Source organism: Triturus cristatus, chromosome 3_2, assembly GCF_964204655.1.
Source record: "Triturus cristatus chromosome 3_2, aTriCri1.1, whole genome shotgun sequence".
NCBI lineage: Eukaryota > Metazoa > Chordata > Amphibia > Caudata > Salamandridae > Triturus > Triturus cristatus.
This window is the reverse complement of record NC_140584.1, coordinates 588508374-588530424: the sequence shown is the minus strand read 5'-3', so window position 1 is coordinate 588530424 and position 22051 is coordinate 588508374. Positions and strand designations below refer to the sequence as shown.

At 46.8% G+C, this 22051-nt stretch overlaps 1 protein-coding gene across 2 annotated transcripts in view; it reads right to left on the bottom strand.

Annotated features, from left to right (window-relative positions):
* The window catches only part of BSDC1 (BSD domain containing 1), a 176434-nt gene that overhangs the window by 138279 nt on the left and 16104 nt on the right, over positions 1-22051 (bottom strand). For both annotated transcript variants that reach the window (XM_085648396.1, XM_085648395.1), the window contains exons 3-6: positions 18110-18226; positions 17139-17306; positions 16909-16963; positions 8628-8743 (exon numbers count right to left, since the gene is read on the bottom strand). In XM_085648396.1, the coding sequence (XP_085504522.1) occupies positions 8628-8743; positions 16909-16963; positions 17139-17306; positions 18110-18226 (456 nt within the window). The remainder of the gene's footprint in view (positions 1-8627; positions 8744-16908; positions 16964-17138; positions 17307-18109; positions 18227-22051) is intronic.

Below are 22051 nucleotides of genomic sequence, written 5' to 3'. Positions count from 1 at the left end.
TGAATCTAGAAACATTAATTCTTCCACCTAGCCTGACAACAACGCCAATAGTGAACTAAAGAGGCATGTCAGTTGTGGTGTGCACTTTTTGGGTGGCCTGGGTTCCCGTTATACATGAACAACATTTTAGTCTATCAAACACAGGAGCAGGTTTTGAACAGTGCAAACCCTGAAATCATGTATTTCGAGGTCCTCTTATATGTGATAATGAAGAAAAGTGAAATTAAACACTTGCCTAATATTACACAATTTGGAAAAGTGGGGAAGCCGGGATTGATCCCAGGTTTTCTGGTTTCACATTGTTCAGTTCAACCACTAGATGTATATCCTTTGCTTCGCCTACACTTACTTTAGTGTTAAACCCACCCAATCCCCTTGCTGACCGTCACCCCGTTGGCATCTATGCAGCCCTCGGGCACATCACAGACCAAGCTTTTTGACCCCAGGGAAAATGTTTGCGAGTACCCATGCTCTAGGGCATGGCCTGCAGACATGCATTTTGAGTAAAGCGATATACCAGTGCCTTAAAGGCTTATTCTGTGATCATACCATGTGCACATTATTAATATGACTGAAGACTATGCCATGCCTGTACTAGACAAATAGCTTGCCCTGTGTGCTGTGCACATACCTAAGCTATACCCAGGAATATGGCCTTCAACCATGCCCACCAGCTGCTATGAGCAGGACATGCTTTTCCACCCGGTCCTGTACCTTGCTCACCTGCTCACCATAAACACATATCATGACCTCAATGGTTTAACTCTGCTGGTACCGTGTACAGTGCATAGCTGACAATACTCCAACCTGAAGTACCCATGTCTACAGCAATGCCCAGAGTTCAGGATCACTGTCTCTAGCAGCCATGTCCACAATAACACAAAGGCGTAGATTGCAGTACTGAAAGCTATAGCCATCATCCATATTTTGTACCTGTCAGCTTCAAAATGTAAAATCAGGGCTCGACAAATCCACTCAACCGCTCGCATTTGCGAGGTAAATTTTATGAGGTCGAGCTATTTTTAGGTCCTACTCGCCCTTTCTGGCGATAAGGAAAACATACTAACTTTTGTCCTCCGTCTTTGAAAACGGAGCAAATGTGACAAGATAACAAGATTTAAAGGCCTTTTTATTGCTCACAAAGCAAATGAGCAATAAAAGGCCTTTAAATCTTGTTATCTTGTCACTTTTGCTCAGCTTTCAGAGACGGAGGTCAAGTAGGTCACTGTTAGGGCGAGGAGATTTTTCAAGGTACTAGTCCTGCAGGACTAGTACCATTTTTCCGATTTTTCGAGCCCTGAAAATGTCCTTGCAGTCTGATGCCTTTTCTGAAGGTTATCCTCAATGTTTTGTAGCAAGAAGAGCTGGTTAAAGAGTTTGTGATTCGGGATACCTCACAACACAGGAATTCATAGTTTCTTTCTGTGATTTCTTCCACAGAATGAACAGAAATAACATCCCATGGTAAGAGTGAAAAGGTGGGTGGAAAAGCTATACATTCCCGTCATTCGAGTTAAAAAGGGGGATGACAAGCAGGATAGCACAATAAGATGCCAAATTAAAACGAATTACAATTCAATGTTTTTTTTTTGTCCTCATCTCACCTATAAACAACTTGCAGATCTTATCCGGCCGATATTTTCTATCGGGCACCCTCCGGCCGCCTGCACTTGTTTAGGTTATCCAACCAATCCCCTTTTTTTTTAATCCATGATTTAGGTGTTAATCATAGGATCAGGTTCCTTATCAGCATTGTGTTTCAGAATATTCTCAGCTCTCTACCCAGTTTTAGGACTCGGCTAGCCAAGGCTGCGCTTGCGCAGTCTCGCTCGCGAGATTTAATGTTTTCAGAAGTGGGGCTTGAACCCGCCCCTCTTCTCCATTGGCTGGCTTCTTAAATGCTGGTCAGCCATTGGAGAAGAGCTTTGTCTCTCCAAACAAGCCCCGTCTTTTTCGGATTCGGGGCGTGTTTTTTACTTTCTTTCTCTCCTCTGGAATGTAAACATTCCAGCCAATGGCAAGAGGAGAGAAAGAAAAACACGCCCCCAAATCCGAAATTGCCGCTGCGTTTCTCCGAGGCATTTCTGCTTGACCTCGGAGAAAGGTGGTGGGTGGTGTTCATGGCGTGACCCAAGCCTAGCTCCGTGATGTTAGGACTGCTGGTTGAAAACATTTGAAAAGCATCCTTCGTTGAAGGAATTAGCATGGTTTTACGCCACACTGAAATGCGTAATACTAATTGATTCCCTACGCAAAGCTGTGAATATCCTGCTCATTTCGTTAACCACTCCACCCCCGTGCCGCTCTGCGCCATATTTCGATTTCCTTCTGTTAGTTTTTCGCACCTTGAGGCTGAGTTCGTTGGTGTCGTTTTCGCGTTACGAAAGAAACCTAAACATAAGGCATCGTTGTGTGGAAGAAGCGTCAATCATGGGCAGACCGGCCGCCGCGAGGCAGGCGCGAGCTCCGTGTGGAACCTGCAGTACGCACCACGCGCTGCTCGGAGCTCTCCACGGGCACGGGAAACACATCTGCTCTGTTCCGTGAGTGAATTTATCTTGCAGAGCGTACAGCATTCATTTATTGGTTTTCAAGACGTGATTTTTGAAAGAGAACCGCAGACCTACCTGCAATTGGAAAAATAAAGTTGTGTGACTGCAACATTTTCCACGTTATTATGAATATAACCACGCATATCACATTATGACCTATCTTCGGCTGCATTATTTGTAGATATTAACAGCAAAGTTTCGATTTCAAATGGAAACAATTTAAGTGAGAGCCAGCCCTAATAGAGAGTTCTGCAGAATTCTGAGGCTTCTCACAGGGAACAGTGAAGCTTGTTGCAATCCCAACAATTATAGACAAAACACGTCCGTAAAAGGATCATCAGGGGCAACAGATTTGCAATCCAAATAAGGTATGCTCCATGATATTTACGGACGTGTGGTCACCCTATTATGCCGTGATCTGTAGATTGCTGCAATCCCCAATTTAAAGAACAGACAGTATCACCCCGATAGTAGAAATATTCTCATTTGGTTGACTGGGCATAGGACTTTTGTCTTCAGCAGGAAACAAAAACCTTAATACTTGAATGTTTCTCACATGGGATGGATAGAATACGGCTTTGTTTTTCATGATTTTTAATCTGTATCACCTTTGGGAACAATTCCTGTAGACATGACAGTCACTATCTTTGGAGCTGTATTTACGTCAAAAAGGCACTCCAACTTTAGAAAAGTTAAAAAGATGTTGTATGTCCTTATAAGGGTCCATGTCATGAATGCTAAAGTAACTCTTAGCAAGACACAACCATAATAAATATAAAGCACACTGTATGGTGTTTTTAATGGGAAAAGTTGGTTCCTCACTGCTGCATAATTTGCTTTTTCTTTTTGCACAATTTAGTCAACCTTGCCTCATAATTTAGTACTCCTATGCCACATATGTCTAATACTGCTGCCTACAGGTTAACATTTTACTCTTTGGAAAGGTTTAACTTTACCCGTTATCTTTGAATGTGCTTTCTTATTGAAGAGTAGTGGAAACTCATCTGTTTGGGCACCCGCATGGCATCTGGATTTAAAATGTCTGGCATGTAAGCAAACCCTTGGGAAATTGTGGCATGGATGCTAGGACCTTGACATTGTAGCTATTGACATTGTAAATAACAATGCCGTTTCTTTAAATGTTTTAAAAACAAAAACATAAACAAAAATAATGTCATGAGCAATGCCAATAGCTCTAACTTTAACAATGCCGAGACCGTTGCATTGTAAATGCTTGTTATAAATGGTAACCAATGATTGGGGGAGCTAGTACTGGTTCCAATTGTTTCGAGTCGGGCCATTGCAAGTGCAGATTTTAACCAGTCTTCAGTTTTCGGAGGGGAGGGGTCTTTCCATTTAAGACATATTTCCCTGCGGGCCAGCAATATCAGACACAGCAGTAAACCTCTTTGGGGCTGTTCCAGTGGACAATCGATCATTAGCAAAAAAGACTAAAGATGTATTCAAGGCAATATCAGTTTCAAAGGTCTTACATAGATCCTTACACACCCCTATCCAATATACTTCCAATTTAGAACACTCATAGAAGATGTGTATATCGTTGGCTTTAGGGATCGAACACCTGGGGCATTTCGGTTCAGGCATAGGTGCAAATTTCGAGATTTTTTCCGGGGGTATAGTAGATTCGATTGGTAACAAAAAAGTGATTTTTCTTCAAGCTGGCTGATTTAGTATTCTTATAAAGCAGATTTAAAGAGGGTTCCAAAAGATACTTTATATCAGATTCAAAAGCGGAGTCATTCCATACTGACGCCTGCTGTGGAATATCTGCATCATCTGCATTTATCAAAAACCTGTACCAAATTGAAATTTCCTTCTTCAGCTGTTGAGTGGTTTTAAGCAGGGTCTCCACCTCCCTGTTACCTCTGAAATTTTCTTTTTCCGTTTCAATCCAGAATTTTAATTGTATAAACTTAAATTTTGATAGCCCCAAGCCTATTCTTACTTTTAATAACTCCCAGGGATGTATGCCATTTTCATCCCCCAAATCCGGCCAGATTGAGACTCCCGCTCTTTTTATAGGGACAGCCAAACTATCCTGAAGACAGAGTGGAGTCCCAGGGGGAATCCCATATCGGAGCCTGATCGGAATAATAGCCTATCCCACATCTGGTACGGATGTTATACCAAACTTCCAGAGCGTTTTTAAGGACCTTTAGCCTTACTCTTTTAAAAAACTTTGGTGAACCAAACGTATAGAGAAAACCTGCCACAACCCCCCCTCCTTCAATGGTGACCAACTCCCCTAGCAGTTTACCCCAAGCACTTGCTGTTGGTTCGATCAGAAGCATCCTGATAGCTTTAAATTGAAAAGCAGCCAAATACCAACGAATATCGGGAAGAGCCAATCCCCCTTTAGCTAAACGACACCTCTGTTTTTTTCACGATAGCCTCACACCCTTTCCCCTCAAATGAAGCTCCCTATTTTGCTTTGAGCCTTGGAAATAGAATGATGGGGGAACCTCAGAGGAACCGCATTAAACAGGTATGTTAACTTTGGGAGAATTATCATTTTTACTAGATTCACCTTCCCAAAGATGGTTAAGGGAAGGTTCCTCCACCTTACAAAAAGCTGATCTATTTCCTTTATGGTTTTTTCAAAATTAATCAGAGGAATTTTTTCAATGTGATACCCAAATATTTAAACTTTTTGCTGGTAGTCCCCCCCACTGGTCAATATTCCAACACATAACCTCTGTCTTGGTGGAGTTGGCCAAATAACCAGAAATTAAACCAAACTTCTCCAATAAGAGCCCAACCTTTGACATTGTTGTCTCAGGGTTATTTGTGTATATAATTATATCATCTGCATATAGTGCAATTTTGGACTGATATTGCTGAGTTTTAAAGGGAGGGATGGACTCATCTAACCTTATAGCCTGAGCCAAAGGCTCAATATACAAATCAAACAGCAGGGGTGAAATAGGGCAGCCCTGCCTAGTCCCTCTTTGGATTTCAAAACTGGAAGTGAGTGAGCCGTTTATAAGAATTTTTGCTGATGCTCCCTGGTAACATCCTCTCAGGGTGTGAATAAAGATTGGACCAAAACCCATTTCCTCCAATACTTCCCAAAGATAGGTCCAACACACCCTGTCGATAGCCTGGGCAGCGTCTAACGCGACCACTGCCAAGGGTTCCGACCGTGCAGTTGCCAGGTCAATATTTCCGATAAGCAGCTGTGTCTGTTTCTGGATATATCTCCCATTAATAAACCCTTTCTGGTCCGTATTGACCAGTCCCTAAGCCAATTTGCCCAGTCTCCCTGCCAGAATGCCCATGAAGATCTTATAATCTGCATTCAGCAGGGAGATCGGACGGTTAGAATCCGCTTTTGCAGGATCCTTCCCGGGCTTGAGAATTAACACAATGGTTGCCTCCCTCCAGGAACTTGGAATTTGACCTGTTAGATTATAGATTGAACCAAACAGGGATCCCAAAACTGGGGTTACTTCCTCTGACAAGAGCTTGTAGACTTCATTTGGGAGGGCATCCGTACCAGAGGCTTTGTTGTTTTTAGAAATCTTTATTTGAGTTCTTATCTCCTCCAACGTAATCGGGGAATCAAGGAAATCTTTACTAGCCTGGGTTAACGAAGAAAGTGATTTAGTGCTCAGCCAAGACCATATTTGTTGTTTGGTAGGGAATAAGTTCTCCCTATAGAGATCCGAAAAATAGAGTGAGCAGGGAGTTCTGTATATCGTCTATATTAGTCGATTTAGCCCTTTGGCTATTTATCTCCAGCTCGCCGATGTCATTTTTCGAGCGGTCAGATCTAGCCTTCCATGCCAGAAGGGCACCTGCCTTCTCCCCATATTCATAATTCTCCATTTTCTTTCTTTCCCATTGGGCCTTACACTTCTTTTCTAGTATTCCTCTATAGTCTTGTCTAGCCTGTTCGAGATCCACCTGCACGTTATTTTGCCTTTCAAGAAACCCTGATGCCTTAGGGAGCTCGAGTTCTAATAATCTAATCTTTTCCTCTCCTGATTTTAATTCCCGTCCTTCAACACGATTTTTGGAGCTAAGGAGGCTATGTAATCGGCCTCTCAAACTAGCCTTAAAGGCGTCCCGAACAACCGCTATGGCTGCTGAGCCTATGTTGAAATCAAAAAACTCCAAAGATGACGTTTTAGTAGCTTGAATAATTTCTGGATCCTCTTAGTGTCCATCTGGATTGGGTCATTTTGGTTAAGTTTTTAATCACAAACAAAACCGGGGCATTGTCCGATAAATGGCTGGGAAGGATAGAGATTTCTGATCTTTTATCGAGTAAACTCTTACTGGCTAACAGATAATCAATCCTAGAAAAGTGATGGTGTTTCTTACTATGAAATGTAAACCCAGCCAAGTCCCCCTTCTTGTACCTCCAAACATCTACCAGACCTAAATCATGGATCATATTCTTCATTGCACGTCGAATCAGGGGTGCCCCAATATAACGCCCTAAATTTGACCTATCTTTATGGGGATCCAACAGGACATTAAAATCTCCTCCTACATTTATGGGCGGGGTTTCCAACATCAGCCTAGACTGTACCCTGACAATGTAAAAGGGATCATCAACATTCGGTCCATAGAATGAAGCACACGTTAAAACGGTGCCCCCAAAATCCAGCTGTGCAATTACCCACCTCCCAGTTTGGTCGGTCTGGATGGATTTAATCAAACAAGTTGACCCCCGCTTAACAAGAGCTGCCACTCCACGGCTATTAATATTTTGATCCGAGACACAATAAGCTTTAATCCAGGGAATACCTGAAAATAGTTTATTAGACTCCCTAGCAGTCAAATGAGTTTCTTGCAAGAGGCAAACCCGTGCTTCTGCAAGCTCCAGGCATTTAATTATTAATCTTTGCCTCCGAATGCATCTAAAACCGTTTACGTTCCAGGAGATGAAACTCAAACCAGCCTGAGCTGTTACCACACCTGCCATCCGTTCACAAGTCCCTGACACTGGATTATCCAGCCATTTATTAAGTACAGAAAGTAAGATGAGGTTTTTTTTTTTTCTTTCACCCCCTGAACAGAAATAACATCCCATGGTAAGAGTGAAAAGGTGGGTGGAAAAGCTATAAATTCCCGTCATTCGAGTTAAACAGGGGGATGACAAGCAGGATAGCACAATAAGATGCCAAATTAAAACGAATTACAATTCAATGTTTCTGTCAGGAAATTATATAACATGTCAACACATTGGAAATCCTGCTCATAGAGAAATTAACTGTCTTCCAAACAACACTGTCGTGAATTATGGGACAGCAGAACTGGTGTGTGCCTGTCAGCAGCAGTGTTCAATCTCGGCTTTTAAAGTCTTCTGCTTATTTGGCTGCAGACCCTTCATCTCATGTTTTCTTTGCTTTGAAGTGAAATTGAAAGGGGCTTTTTCAGCCCAGCTTGCACAGCATACTTTCGTTTTGAAATTCTGACTGCTTTTCTTTAAAAAAGCAAAATAAAAAACGGCACATTTACTTCTGATAGCCCTATTAAAATATGGTATCTGGCAGAAAACAGATGTGTGTGGAAAATACAAGCAGGATTCTGTCCGGAAATGAAAATATGTTATGTTTATGAAGAATATCTGTGACGATGCCCTACAAATATAGTGTAAACTGCTTTTTTGGAGGACTAAGCCATAAATACACAGAAAAGGCAGTCCACATGGAACAGTCATAACTACAGACATACAATTGCTAATTATACACCTATCTGATCACCCCCAATCTTCAAAAAGAGGAAACTATTCTTGACTGCTGCTGAGAAAACCGAATATTTAGTTTATCTCTAAGGTCCCCATTTCAACCGTAATTGGCAATTACAAGGACAGGTTGTGCTTGTCCAATATATGTGGTTTTCTGGCTGTTTTGTGCCACACTGCCATTTGCTAGTCATAGATGTGCAAAAAGAGCATACGAGTCCTATCAAAGATGGCAGAGCTAGCAGCCACACTGCAGCATTCTATGAAAGTGATCTTCATACTTTGGTCTGATCTCCTGGACAGCTTGATGAGGCTCTCCTTCAATAATACCCCATGCACAGCTGAAGCCAGCCTCTTACCATCTTGGTGTACAGTGCACGAATCGAAGGGCTGTTGATAAGCAGGTCTGAGATCTCTCCTTTCATGTCTTCCAAGCTCCACTGAGACAGCCAGGACTCAAACAGCTCTGGGGGGCCTGTGAGGGAAGAGAAGCTGCATTAGGAATACCAATATGCATACTTATACAATCAAACATTTTTGCAGGAAGGGGGGGGGGGGGGGGGTGAAACAAATCGGAGGATGTTGGGTCCCCATGCACTGAGACACTAACTCCCTCCTGTGCCCAATGATTTTCAGAACAACCCATAACTAATACCTTGGGACCACCGCAGTCAGTGCCAGCGTTCCAAAGAGAATCCTTTTTTTTTTTTTAAACCTTTATTCATCAGAGAAAGTCAGCACACAGCATTTTGCCTACAACCACTGCGAGCCGGTAGCGTAGCATAGGAGCAGGGAGAGAAAGGGGTACACAGCGAAATGCCAACAAACCGAAAGGGCCGGCCGCGCAACAGCATAGATTGGTTTTGCATTTTATGAGAACAAAGATAGTGTTAATCAATAAGAAAAAAACAACAACTAGAAGCCCCAACCCAAACTAAGCTCACTGTAAGCATACTAGTCTAAGAATGGAAATCTCAAAACAATCCAAGAAGTTTCCTTACCAATAGACCTTAGGCTCATATACGAAATCGCCACCATGCATCTTCCCACATCAGCATTATCAGCTCTGTAAGCGGTCTCTCTGACCCAACAAGTTCGCAGCCGTTCACACATGCTCCCCATCGGACCCGACTCTTAGCCAGCCGTCACAGGCAGCCGGGCTTCAGGTGACCATAAGGGCAGCAGGTGGGCTTGCCAACCCAGGATGCCTAAAGGGGCCCCCAGCCAACAACAATCCCCGGAGTCGCAGAGATCGTCCGCTACGCCCACGCGTGCTACTCAGTCCCTAATCCAGTCAGGGGGGGGGGGGGGGGGTGAAGGGTTCGCCTCTCCCAGCAGCATAGGGTTCAGCAATAGATACGTCGTGAAAGGGCCCCAAATGTCCCGGGGTCGGGAGCCAGTCGGAAGGAGGTCGGAGTAAAGGGCAAGCTGGTCCTGCCAAAGGATCATTGTTTCCAGCCAATCTATAAATTTAGGTGCTCTTCCCCTTCCCCATCTGCAAGCGACTCTCCACTTGGCGAGAAGAAAGCACAGAGAGGCTAGCCTCCTATAGGGCACCGGGAGCTTCTCCGTATATCCCAAGATGCCCATCAGCGGAGTCGGTGGGATCAAGACCCCCAGAATGTTCCCCACCACCTCAAATACCTGCTCCCAATATGCCTGAAGGGCCGGCCAGCTCCAAGCCAAGTGCAGCATGCCAGCACAGTCTGTCCGGCATCTATCGCATCTAGCGTCCTCCCGCAGCCCAAACCTGTGCAATCGAGCAGGGGTGTAATAGTATCTTTGCAGGAACTTGAAGTGTGTTATGCGTAACCTGCCACTAGCAGACACCCTCTCAGTCTGTGTGCAGCAGTAGTGCCATTCCTGGTCAGTTATGTCATGTGCTAATTCACTAGCCCACTTAGCCCGAGCGGGGCTGCGCGGGGTGTCAGGCTCGGCATATATAGATCTGTATAGAGTGGACACCAAGTGGGAAGCCGTTTTCGCGCCCAGCAAGGCATGCAGCTGAGGGAGCACTGGCGGCTCAAGCAGGTAATCCGGCATACAGGCCCGCATCCCCTCACGCAGACGAGCATAAAGGAATGTCTCCAGACCAGTCGGAGGGGGCTCAGCACATAGCTGCTGAAGAGTAGCAAACCTACCATCCAGGTACATATCCCCCCACGTACATGTCCCTCGCTGTCGCTGGAATCGCCTAAAGACTCCCTCCTGTAGGAGGGTCAGTTGGGGATGAAATGCCAACGGCAGGCGGGGAGAGTATACCATTGAGGCCTGCGCCCTGCACGCAATCCAATCCCTCGCTCTCACCGTGCAGTCCACCGTGGTGGGATCGGGCCCCCGCCGCGCAGCAGGGAGCAATATCGGCCCCTCCAGCGGGACAGGCTCCACCAGCCAATGTTCCGTGGCCACATGGGCCGTATATTTCGGGCCATGAAACCAGTAGTGCGCGAAGTGCGCCTGCTCGCAGATATAATAGAGTTCGAAGTTAGGGAGCTCCAGTCCTCCCAGTGCATAGGGACTGGCCAGCGTCTCCCAGCAGATCCGGGGCTGCCTGCCACCCCATACAAGGCGCAGGAGTTCCGTCCTCAATGTAGAGAAGAAAGTGCGGCCCGGATGATAGGGGATGTTCACAAAGTAGTATAGGAATTTGGGCAGCACAGTCATCTTAATCAGTGAGATTCGGTCGACAATGGACAGTGGCATAGCTATCCATCTTGTTATGGAGTCGCGTAGCGCGTCAATGGCCCGCCCATAGTTATCTCGGATCAACTCTTCCCGATCTAAGGCGACATTCACCCCCAAGTACCGGACGGTGGAGCTACACCACTCCAGAGGAAAGTCGACCGCAAAGGGGACGGCCGCCGGAGTAAGGGGCAGGATCTGAGATTTCGCCCAGTTAATATGTATGCCAGAGAGGCCTCCAAAGCGTACAAATTCCCGTAGGAGTGGGTTGAGGTTGTTCAGCGGGTCTTTTACATACAGAGTGACATCGCCCGCCTACAGGGAAATCAAAATGGGGCGCAAGAGGCATCTCAGGGCTTTCTCCTGGTGATGCTGTCGTACCCTGGCCGCCAATGGCTCCATCGCCAGGGTGAACAGTAGGGGCGACAGCGGGCATCCCTGTCTAGTGCCCCGCGACAATGATATCGTACGGGACGTAAGACCATTAATCTGCACTCGGGCCACTGGGTCCGCGTAGAGCAGTCTGATCAAGGCCGAGAAGCCGACCGGGAATCCCATGCATCGGAGCACCGCATGCAGGTAGTCCCACTCCAGCGAGTCGAATGCCTTGGTGGCATCCAAGAAAACAGCCGCCAGCGGAAGTTGCGGGGCCACCTGCTGAACAATCGAGAAGAGAGTACGCAGGTTGTGGGACGTGGAGCGTCCGGGGATAAAACCCGCCTGATCCGGCAGGACTAATTTATCCATCAGAAGATTGAGGCGGTTAGCTATCATTTTAGTGAGAATTTTGCTATCCACATTGATGAGGGACAACGGTCGATAAGAGTCACATTTATGAGCCGGCTTGCCCGGTTTCAAAATGGATAGGATAAGGGCCTCCCTCATTGTGGGTGGTAATGCCTGTGTCTCCTGCGCCTCTGCATAGACTTCCTGAAGAATGGGGGCCAGCTGGTCTATGAACAATTTGTAAAATTCGCTTGGCAGCCCATCCGGTCCAGGCGCCTTGCCAGACCGCAGTTGAAGGACTGCCTCCCTAAGTTCCTCATTCGTAAAGGGGACACATAGGAACTCTTTCTGAGTATCTCCCAGATATCCCAGCGTGATTCCTCCAAAAAACTGCGGGAAGTCCGCCGCATTGGTCCCTTTAGTTCGGTACAGCTCCTCGTAAAAGTCCGTGAAGGCCTTCAATATCTGAGCACTATCTTTCTGGCACGTGCCGTCTCCGTCCTCTACCTCTAGTATATAGTTAGCGTATCGAGGTTGCCGGATGTCCTGCGCTAGGGCCTTCCCTGGCCTTCCCCCCTATCCGTACCGGCGTGCCCGGGCGTACTTCCCTCGAAACCGCACCTCCCTGTCCGCCGTATCCGTGTGTAATCAGTCAATAGCTCCCTCATTTTGGCCCTGCCCTCTCCATTGCCCCTCCGCCAGATATCTGTCTCAAGGTCCTTTATTTCCCCCTCTAGCCAATGCAACCGTCGGCGGAGATCTCGCAGTACGCCAAAGCTCTTGGCCATACATACCCCTCGTATGGTGACCTTAAAGGCCTCCCACAACGTGCCCACATGTGCCACCGATCCCCTGTTCCGGTCGAAGAACTCCGTAATTGCATCCCCCAGTTCCGTCTTAAACACCTCGTCCAGCAGCGACTCCGGGGCACGTCTCCAGCCTCTGAGACCGGTAGTCGCCGTCGGGACGTCGAGCGTCAAGCATACCGGGGCATGGTCAGATAGGGTTCTAGCCAGGTGAGAGACGTTCCGTACCCAAGGACATACTCCCCTGGAGCCAAGCCAGTGGTCCAGCCGCGACCAAGACGCATGCATAGCCGAGTGGAATGTCCCTTCCCGTTTACCTGTATTTCTGTGTCTCCATAAGTCCACCAACCCCCCGTCCTCCAACAGTCCCCGGAATGAACCCTGGCTTCTCGTATAGTGATGAGGCATGTGCGAAGATCGGTCCATAACCGGGTCAACAACCGTGTTGAAGTCGCCCGCCCACAGCACATGCGTGGCCTCCACCGCACGTATCTGCCCCCACACCGCATGCAACACATCCGGGTTGTCAATGTTAGGGCCATAATAGCTGACGAGAACCACTGACTGCGCGCCCAGAGCACCCCACATCATGCAAAACCTGCCCTATCACTCCGCGCACCTGCGCATCTAAAGGGGGTTCCTTTCTTAACCAGAATGGCTGTACCTCGCGCATATGTGGAGTAAGCAGAAAATATCCTGTCCGAGGCCCATCGACTACCAAAGGTGGGAGGAGCCCTGGGGTCAGTGTGGGTCTCTTGCAATGCCACTATACTGATGTCATGCCGGTCAAGGTAAGCAAGTATCTGCCGCTTCTTCCTGGGATCCCGCAGCCCCCTAACATTCCATGATAAAAGCTTCAGATTTCGTCTGCGATCGCCCATCGCGCTCTGGAATCAGTGTACAGGAGGCGCAGCCTTCCGAACCCCCCGAATGGTGTGTCGCTCCCCAAAGTCTCGCACAGTGATGGCATGACAGTCTCTGCAATGCAAGGTGGCATCATACTGAAAAATGGGCCAAGGTTACTGCGTTCGTATTCCATTCTCTCTTTCCTGTAAAACCCTCCCACCCCCCTCAGCCCCCGCTCCCCCTCCCACATCGGTGCCCCAAACGCGCCGGAATCCTCGGACCCTCCAATCCTGTCCATTCCCCAAAGCATGAAATTCACAAAATTAAACAGTTGAACACCAACAAAAAAGGGTGATCCTAACCCTAAACCTTATCTAGTTCGAAACTGTGGAATACAGGGGACCTCCCGCGGCGGGGCTCTAGAGTGCTGCCAGTGCCCCCGTTTCTCACTGTGCAGTAGGACTCTCTGCCCCCTCCCCAGTTAACCTGGTAGGGAGGCGGGTCAGGGTCGAGGGTGCCCTCCCCAATGAAGCAGACCCCTTCAAGCCCAGTGCGGGCAAACAGTTAGGCTGTAATGATAGATATGGTCCAGGCGCAGCCCACGCCACTACAGGGCGTCATTCAATTCAGTATCATACATAGTCTGAAAAGGAGAATTACAACATATACTCATCTGTCGCTGACCGCTCAGGCCCAGCTCCCCCACAGCCCAGTCAAGGTTCCGGCAGGCCAGCGAATCTCAGCAGCTGCGACCGCACTTCGTGGCAATGGATCTGTCCCAAGGCTCGCAGGAGGCGCCCCCTCCTCCTTCACCTCCATGACGCGCACCAATGAACCATGATGTCTGTTCCATATCCCAGGAAGGGTTAGTGCATAATATCTAGTCCTCGGCCATGGGAGAAGCCGAGCCCGAGCGACCCGCATTGTTTCCGTGTGGCGGGGACGGGCGCCGTAGGGACTTAATGAAATCCTCCGCCTGCTGCGGGGTAGTGCAGATGATCGTGCGGTACCGGTGTCGTATCCGCAGCTTGGCCGGGTAAAGCAGTGCATATTCAACGTTCGCCTGGCGTAGTTTCTGTTTTACCACTAAATATTTTCGTCGAGCCTCCTGGAGAACGAATTGCCATCGTATTGTAGATTAGGAATCTCTCTCGCCCTACGAAGAGCAACATCGCGGTCTCTATAGTTAAGCCGCCTTGCCACAATAGGTCTCGGTGGTGCTCCCGCCGGAGGCCGCGGGCCCAGCGTCCTGTGTGCCCGCTCCACTATCAGGTGCGACGAGAAGGACTCCGCGCCCAAGGAGGACACAAGCAATTTCTCCACGTAATCCTCCATCCTACCCGTGGCCATCGATTCTGGTATGCCCACCAGGCGTATGTTGTTACGGCGACTGCGGGCCTCTAAATCCTCGCTTTTAGCCGCAATCACCTTGAGCAGTTTGTCCATTTGAGCCATTTGTCGGGCCAGTTCAGTGGAGGCGTCCTCAGTGGCGGATAGTCGCTGTTCCGCCTCTTTGATTTGCTCGTCGTGTTTGTCCACCTTGAGCACCAGAAAATCCAGTCGAGTGTTCATGGAATCCATCTTCCCGGAGAGGGCATTAAGGCTCTGCTGCATCGCGACTAGCATGGTTTTTAGTTTGTCATTGGGGGCAGCAGCTGGGGAGGTAGAAGGCCCCGGGACGGGCACCTCCGTCTCGTCGGTGGCGGGCCGCGTGGCCGCTTTTTTCTGGTCAAAAAGGAGCTTAGACTGGCGCGCCTCCGCCTTACCCATGGCGATAGTCTCTCAGGCTGCGCTCCAAGTAATGGGCCGCGGCTCTTCACTACAGACGTGCGCCACACGTCGCCAATCTGTGATGTCGCCCCTCAATATGCGCCAGGGCAGTGGAGGGCAGGAGAGGACGGCGCCGCCCGCACTCTGCTACATTGATGGGGGGACCCCAGAAGTAGCTCCCAGCAGCGTCCTCACCAGGCTGATGTCTGGGAAATCTCCCCCGGCCGTATGTTGTAGCCTGGCAGTCGTACAGCGCCTCCAAAGGTCCCCAGGGGGAGGCCGCCCTCCACGTCGCGGGCTCTCCCCGCCCAGGATAGGGACCAAGGCCCAGCGGCGCAATGCAGGCCCACACGGCAGCCTCCCGGGCAAATTTTCTCCCTCACTGCACCTCCACCTCGCCCTGGGCCACGGGCGCCACGCGGCTATGGCCTGTATGCCAGCTCTCCACTCATGCCAGTCGCGCGTGCAGGGGGGGTGGGACAGCAGCCTCGCCACACAATTCCCAGGCCGCAGCACTTCTGCAAAATCAATGGCCGCCCCTCAGCTCTCACCGTGCAGACAGCGGCGTCCTCCCGCTCAGCGAGCCGATGGGGCAGAGGCGCACCGATCTCCCCCTCCGCGATCGTAGAGGCACCGCTCGGGGTGCGCAGCTCCGCGGCGTCGCTCCAGCCACTCCGTCAGGAGTCCCCTGCTCATCTGCCCTCTGGCGCAGTGTGTGCAGTTGTTAGTGTGACCCAGGGAGGTCCAGATCATTCAAGGCGCGGCCGCGCCAGGGACAGCAGCCACGGGGGGGGGGGGGGGGGGGGGCCAGAATCAGCTCCCAACTCAACTCCTCTCAATAACCTCCCAGGACAGAGGCGGGCAACTCTCCGGCGATCAGTGGAGCAGGCAGTGTCCGCCGGCAGGCCTACAGCCTCATGGCCGCACCGGCACTAGAGTAGCGCCCGCAGCCGCAGCAAGCCTCTGTCAGCGAGGAGCGCCCCTCTCCCGGTCAGGTCCAGGCCCGCTATCTGCGCGACATGGCAGCCCGGCGCCGCCAAACTTTCAACGAGTGTTCACGCGCCCTAGCAGCATACTTTGGTGCACATCGCACTCTCAGGCGAGGGGTCTAAGTGCGGATAACTGGTGAGTAGAAGGGTCGGGCGTCCGGAGCCTCACGCAAGTGCGGCCATCTTGGTTCGGCGCCGCCTAGCGCCCCCCTCCAAAGAGAAACCTTCCGTAGGTGCCAAGGTCCCTTAGAGCAACTTGGAGCTGTGCCTGGTAACTGTCACAGCAACACACTGACAATTCTTGAGACACATACATCAACCTGACACAAGTATGTATGGACATGACAAGCAACTTGCCAAAAGCACCTAGATATAATACACAGCAACCATTGTCCAGTGCCAAGAGAGCCAACATAACATCAGCCAAGAGGACCTAGGGAACCTGTATACCTTTACAAGCTTCCTGGCATAAGGCGCCCGTTCAACGGTCTGGTCTTCGTTACTCTGCATGCTAGGACTTGGGTGTATGTTAAAGAGAAGAGTGGAAAAGCGATAATACAAATGAGATAATCCAGAATGGTGTAAAAGGAAAACCCACGACTACTTGAAGGTAAACTGCATGGCTTGCAGTCAGTTTGCAACTAGGAGTACTCATGGCAACCCTCCATGAGTCCCCAGTGCAGGAGATGCTAACTGCATCAAACAATGAGTACAACAACTCACTATATCAGACAATCATATAAGTACATAAAGGCACAAACACAGCGTGTACGATCAGACACACCCTCAGTGTAACAAGACTATCTCAGAGGTGCACTTACCATCTGGTTCGTTGCAGTAAGTGGCTGGGTCAGACTGCATACTGTACAGACGAGCCTAAAATAGACAAAGGTGTTTATGGTAAGAAAGGACGAGAAATTCAACATCCCTAATAAACAACCAAGAGAATAGAAGAATAATTCCCCAATGTGAACACTAGGATCCCAGAACTGAATGTAACCAAAGACTGAGCAACAGCAATCAGATTTAACAAAATCACGGGAGGCCCTACCTTGGTACTGTCGTAGGGCTCTGTGCTACCAGAGGGTGTTGCCATCAATGTTATAACATCGCAGTCAATTGTTTTGTCGGGCGAAGGTGCAAATGTGTCAGAGATGGCACCAAGGAAGTCAGAGAGGCCTTTCTTCACTTTCTCTGTAGGGCCAGCAGAGTTCTCCACCTACTCAAAAAATAGCAAATAAAATAGTTTAGTGGATGGATGTATTATGTGGGTACTTAGTGAAAACTAGAGAAGGGATGGCAAGAAGATAGTAAGTGTGTCTGGTCAAACAATGAACTGCCAGAACACAAGGCTAACTTCTACCACTATAAATGTGTCCTTATTCTTCTCCTGGCAACATTTGCATCTGCAACCACTATAAACCACAAAGGGCAGGAATTCATGGCCACACTGGAGACAGGTTACAGCAGTTACTCCAGGCTAACACAAACCTCACTGCATCAACAACACCCATATAAGGTCCAAAACATGAGCTACTGCAGACCTCAATAGAAAGGTCAAGGCACTGATAGTGATCCTAATATAGGCATCAAACTGAATGAAGCAAACATCACAAACCTAAAAGGACAAATAAATGACAAACCTGGGAACTACCCTCAACAGACACCTTTGCTCTCAAGGACTACTCTCCACTTTTCTTTCTCTCAAATGTCCCAGTGCTACTTCTCCCACATTACCTACTACCAGTGCATTTAAACACTTATGTAGTCTTCTGTTGAAGCCACCATATTTACCACACAGTACAACTTTTTACCACTTGCTCATTCCAGACATGGACATGCCCAAAATAACTTTCATTTCACAGACACATCAAGCAAACCTTTCACTCCCCATTCCAAATTACAGCCCACTAACCAATGAACCACAGTTTATATATTCAACCAGAACCAGCAACCAAAAGTCTCAAAAGGAAGTTTGTTCATTATTGCCACTCCCAACCACATCCTCCCACCAATACTCACAGCCAGCTTTTCCTTCACCACACTTGCTGTGGCAGCGATTGTGCAGGCTGTATCATGCTGTACGACTTGAGAAAACTCAGTCAAATCTCTTTTGATGAATTCCAAAGCTTCCACGGACTGCAAAATATAAGAAGTGCGTCACTTAAACTATCAAACAAAACTTTATACTCAGTAAGGTAGGAAAGCAAGAGGCTGGGAACGGCTCACCTAAAGGAAGCCAAGGTTTGCAACTTGTACCTTCCATGGAGGTGAGGTGTAAACGCTCTGTACCCTAAATATTCCAAATACGAGTCAGTCTTTTTGACAGGTACAGATAAAAACAGGGAGGACAGAGACCTATTCCTATATAGATTTTTTCTGCTGCCTATGAGCGGTGGAACTTTCTTATATGAGCCATTACCATTTGAAAAATACCAATAACACCTTAGTTCTTCTTCTCTTTGGCCCTCTCCAGAGTTGAAGATTTGCAGTTAGGTTGTGAATTCTAATGACAGTGTGGTGCTCTCGATCAAAATTATTTTTGTTTTGATGCTGTTAGGTTGTGAAATAATAACGGTTGTGGGGTGCACCAGTGATTGCGTAGAGCGCTGTATCAAAGTTAAGTTTTCATTTCATATGGTATTTTTATTATTGGGCACTGTCATTGTTTGTTTCTACTGAAGTTCCATATTTTATATGACACTTTTGTATAATGTCTGCTTTCCTTAGGAGCAAAAATGTGTGCTTTAAATAGTTTAAAAAACAAATAAATTCTGAAGCTACCCTTACAATAAAAACAGTCACATTGGGTTCCTAGATTTTCTTCAACGCTAAGAGGAAATGTGAAGTACCCAGCAATTTGGGTTATCTGTGATGCCATCATCAGGGCATATCGGCTTTATGGTGGATAAATAACCCCACCTAAAAAATTTCAGAGGCTGCTATGTTTTAAATTCAATAACAAGAATGTCCTTTAACTGAATGTTAATGACATTTAAATGTTTTTTTTATTAACTCGGATTATGAATCCTAGCAAACTACAATACTCCATGGCCAGTGCTCTTGATTCAGTGCCAGCTGGGTATGGCCTGCAGAGACAACTGATTGTGTCTAGTAGCCCTCTCACAAATACCTGCAGGGTACAGAACGAGTCTCCCAACCAAGGCATAAGCCTCTGATTATCTCCACAGACCTTTTGGCAAGCTTTTGGTCAAGATGGGCACAGTTTCCTTTACCCTAAAGTCATAGCCACCTTCATGGTTCAGATACGACCCTCTAAGCCTGCTCTGGGACTGAATGATGGAGCTATGGGTCTGCTCTGAGATGTGGCCACGGGGCTGCTTTAGGACTAGATAACGGAGTTGTGGACATTCGCTTTGACTGGATAATGTCCTTGGTGCTGTTGTGAATGTGGATAACGGTGCTTGCTCCAGGATAATACGATGGAATGGCAGACCCGTCTTCGGACTGGATAATAAAGGTGAAACCCTCCTACTCTTTTCTCAATCATTCTGCTGTGATGCTTCTTCGAGGATGGATAAAAAAGTTGTGGTACTACACTGGGAAAGGATATTAACACTTAAAAGAAGCACATTGGCTGGCACCAGAATTCAATAACGTAGTGGGCCTCTACCAGAGGTAGGATGATGTACCTTAAAACTTGTGCTGGTGTTAGGGTGGAGTGGGCCTGCTCTTAATGCAATTCAATTTTATTATGTTTGTCAACCAGAACCACACAAACCCTACATATAATTTATTCAGCTATAACCACGCCATCCAACTCCAACAAGAATGGCCAATACATCACCATTCTAGCAGTAAAGTACTTTATACATAAAGGGTACACACAAAATGTACTAGAAAAATAAAGCATATTGTTGAGGAGCTGCCTGGTCAAACAAGTAACTAAAATATGATACAATTGAGATCCCCTTGCTTTAGAGTACTATAAAATGGCACATTGTAACCAGTTCATTCCAAAGATCTTTATAAAAGGTACAACTGCATAGTAGAAGTGACATGGATTATTTTCCACAGGAGCCTTGTGTGTTTAGGCAGACTCACTTCATTTTGTACCGACATGGGCGGATATTCATGAATGCCCTAATTTCCTTATTGTTCTCTAAAACCAGGGATCGAAAAATCTGCAAAATGGTTCTAGTCCTGCAGGTCTAGTACCTTGAAAAATCTCCTCGACCTAACAGTAACCTTCTTGACCTCCGTCTCTGAAAGCAGAGCAAATGTGACAAGATAACAAGATTTAAAGGCATCTTTATTGCTCATTTGCTTTGTGAGCAATAAAAAAAGCCTTTAAATCTTGTTATCTTGTCGCATTTTCTCCGTTTTCAAAGACCGAGGACAAAAGTTAGTATGTTTTCCTACTCGCCAGAAAGGGCGAGTAGGACCCACTTTTCAACCCCAATCTCTTAACTGGACAATAATTTTCCCGCAGACAGCCTAAGATTTTAACTTGGTTAAATCCTAACAATTCCTCTACTTCGCTATGTGCTTTTTCTCTCCAATGTGTCATACATCTTTCCACTACATTTATTTTCATTTGGGATTAATGCATGACGAAATAAGATTTAAGTTCAGAAAGTAAACTGCATATTGATCCATGTCAATTTAATAGTATAAAGCAACATACTTAAGTTAAACTAAATTGAAATCTGTGTGCCTTCGATGCTGTGCTCTGGAGTAGCCACGTGAGTTTTAGAGGGATTCATGCGATTAATGCTATGGCAGACGTTCAGGATTTACTTTCAACGGTCTGGGACTGCTGCACAGATAAGCTTAATATTTTTATGCCACATTCAACAACCAAAGAAATTCCGAAAAACACCACTTTGTTTTAATGAGGGTATATTCATACTTGTTTGGGGTTAAAAACACCATGTTTTTACGTTTATTTTGACCATTGGACAAGCAAGCCCAACCCCTGCAAAACAATTCTTTTTGCTGCAGTTTACCATCCACACTATCGTTAAGGGACAGAAGATTGACTGCTGGCAAGATAAAGACCCATATGTATGAGATTAATACAAAGCTTTTACTATTAGGTAAGGTGCTCTAACAAAACACAGCAAGGTATAAGCACATCAGGCTTGACTGACAGCGGGTTCAACACTATAATGTCCTAAGAATGCGGCTTAATTATATACAAATGCATTCTGAAGAATGTAAGAACAATTGGAGATTGTTTTCCAAATAAATTAACCGAAATATTCTCAATTAAAAAAAGGATTGCGGTATAGTTTGTTACCATCAGTTTTTAAAAAACAACTATAAACAGCATTTCTTTTAAATGCACAAAGTAATAAACAGTGTTTGATGAAAGCCAGTATTTAAATTTAAAAAAGCCCTGAAAATGCAATAGGTCTCGCCTTTGATTATGTTAAAGCCATTTGCTTTGCTAATGGTATTGTATTCAATCTTTGCATTATTTAGTGTATATTTGTGATATGTGCATATATTTGCTCTCCACTTGCCCCTTTCGCCTGCCTCATGCTATTGTAATTCTCACTATAGGAAACTAACACACATACTACTCTTATATTCATTCACCTCCCAAATCTGAAACACTGCTCTTTTCCTACTAACGTTATGCTTTAAACCACTACACAGCTAACAAAACAATTCTAACTACATACAATTACAACATATCACAAATATACACTAAATAATGCAAAGCTAGAATACAATACCATTAGCAAAGCAAATGGCTTTAACTTAATCAAAGGCGAGACCTATTGCATTTTCAATGCTTGTCTAAACTGGTGTGGACTCATTTAGTTTTACTGTGTGTGTATGTGCCAATTCTTTACACATTGCCTCTGAGATAAGCCTGATTGCTCATGCCAAGCTACCAAGGGGGTGAGCAGGGGTTATCTTAGCTGTGTGGCTCCTTTATCCTAACTAGAGTGAGGGTCCCTACTTAGGCAGGGTGCAAACCACTGGCAACTA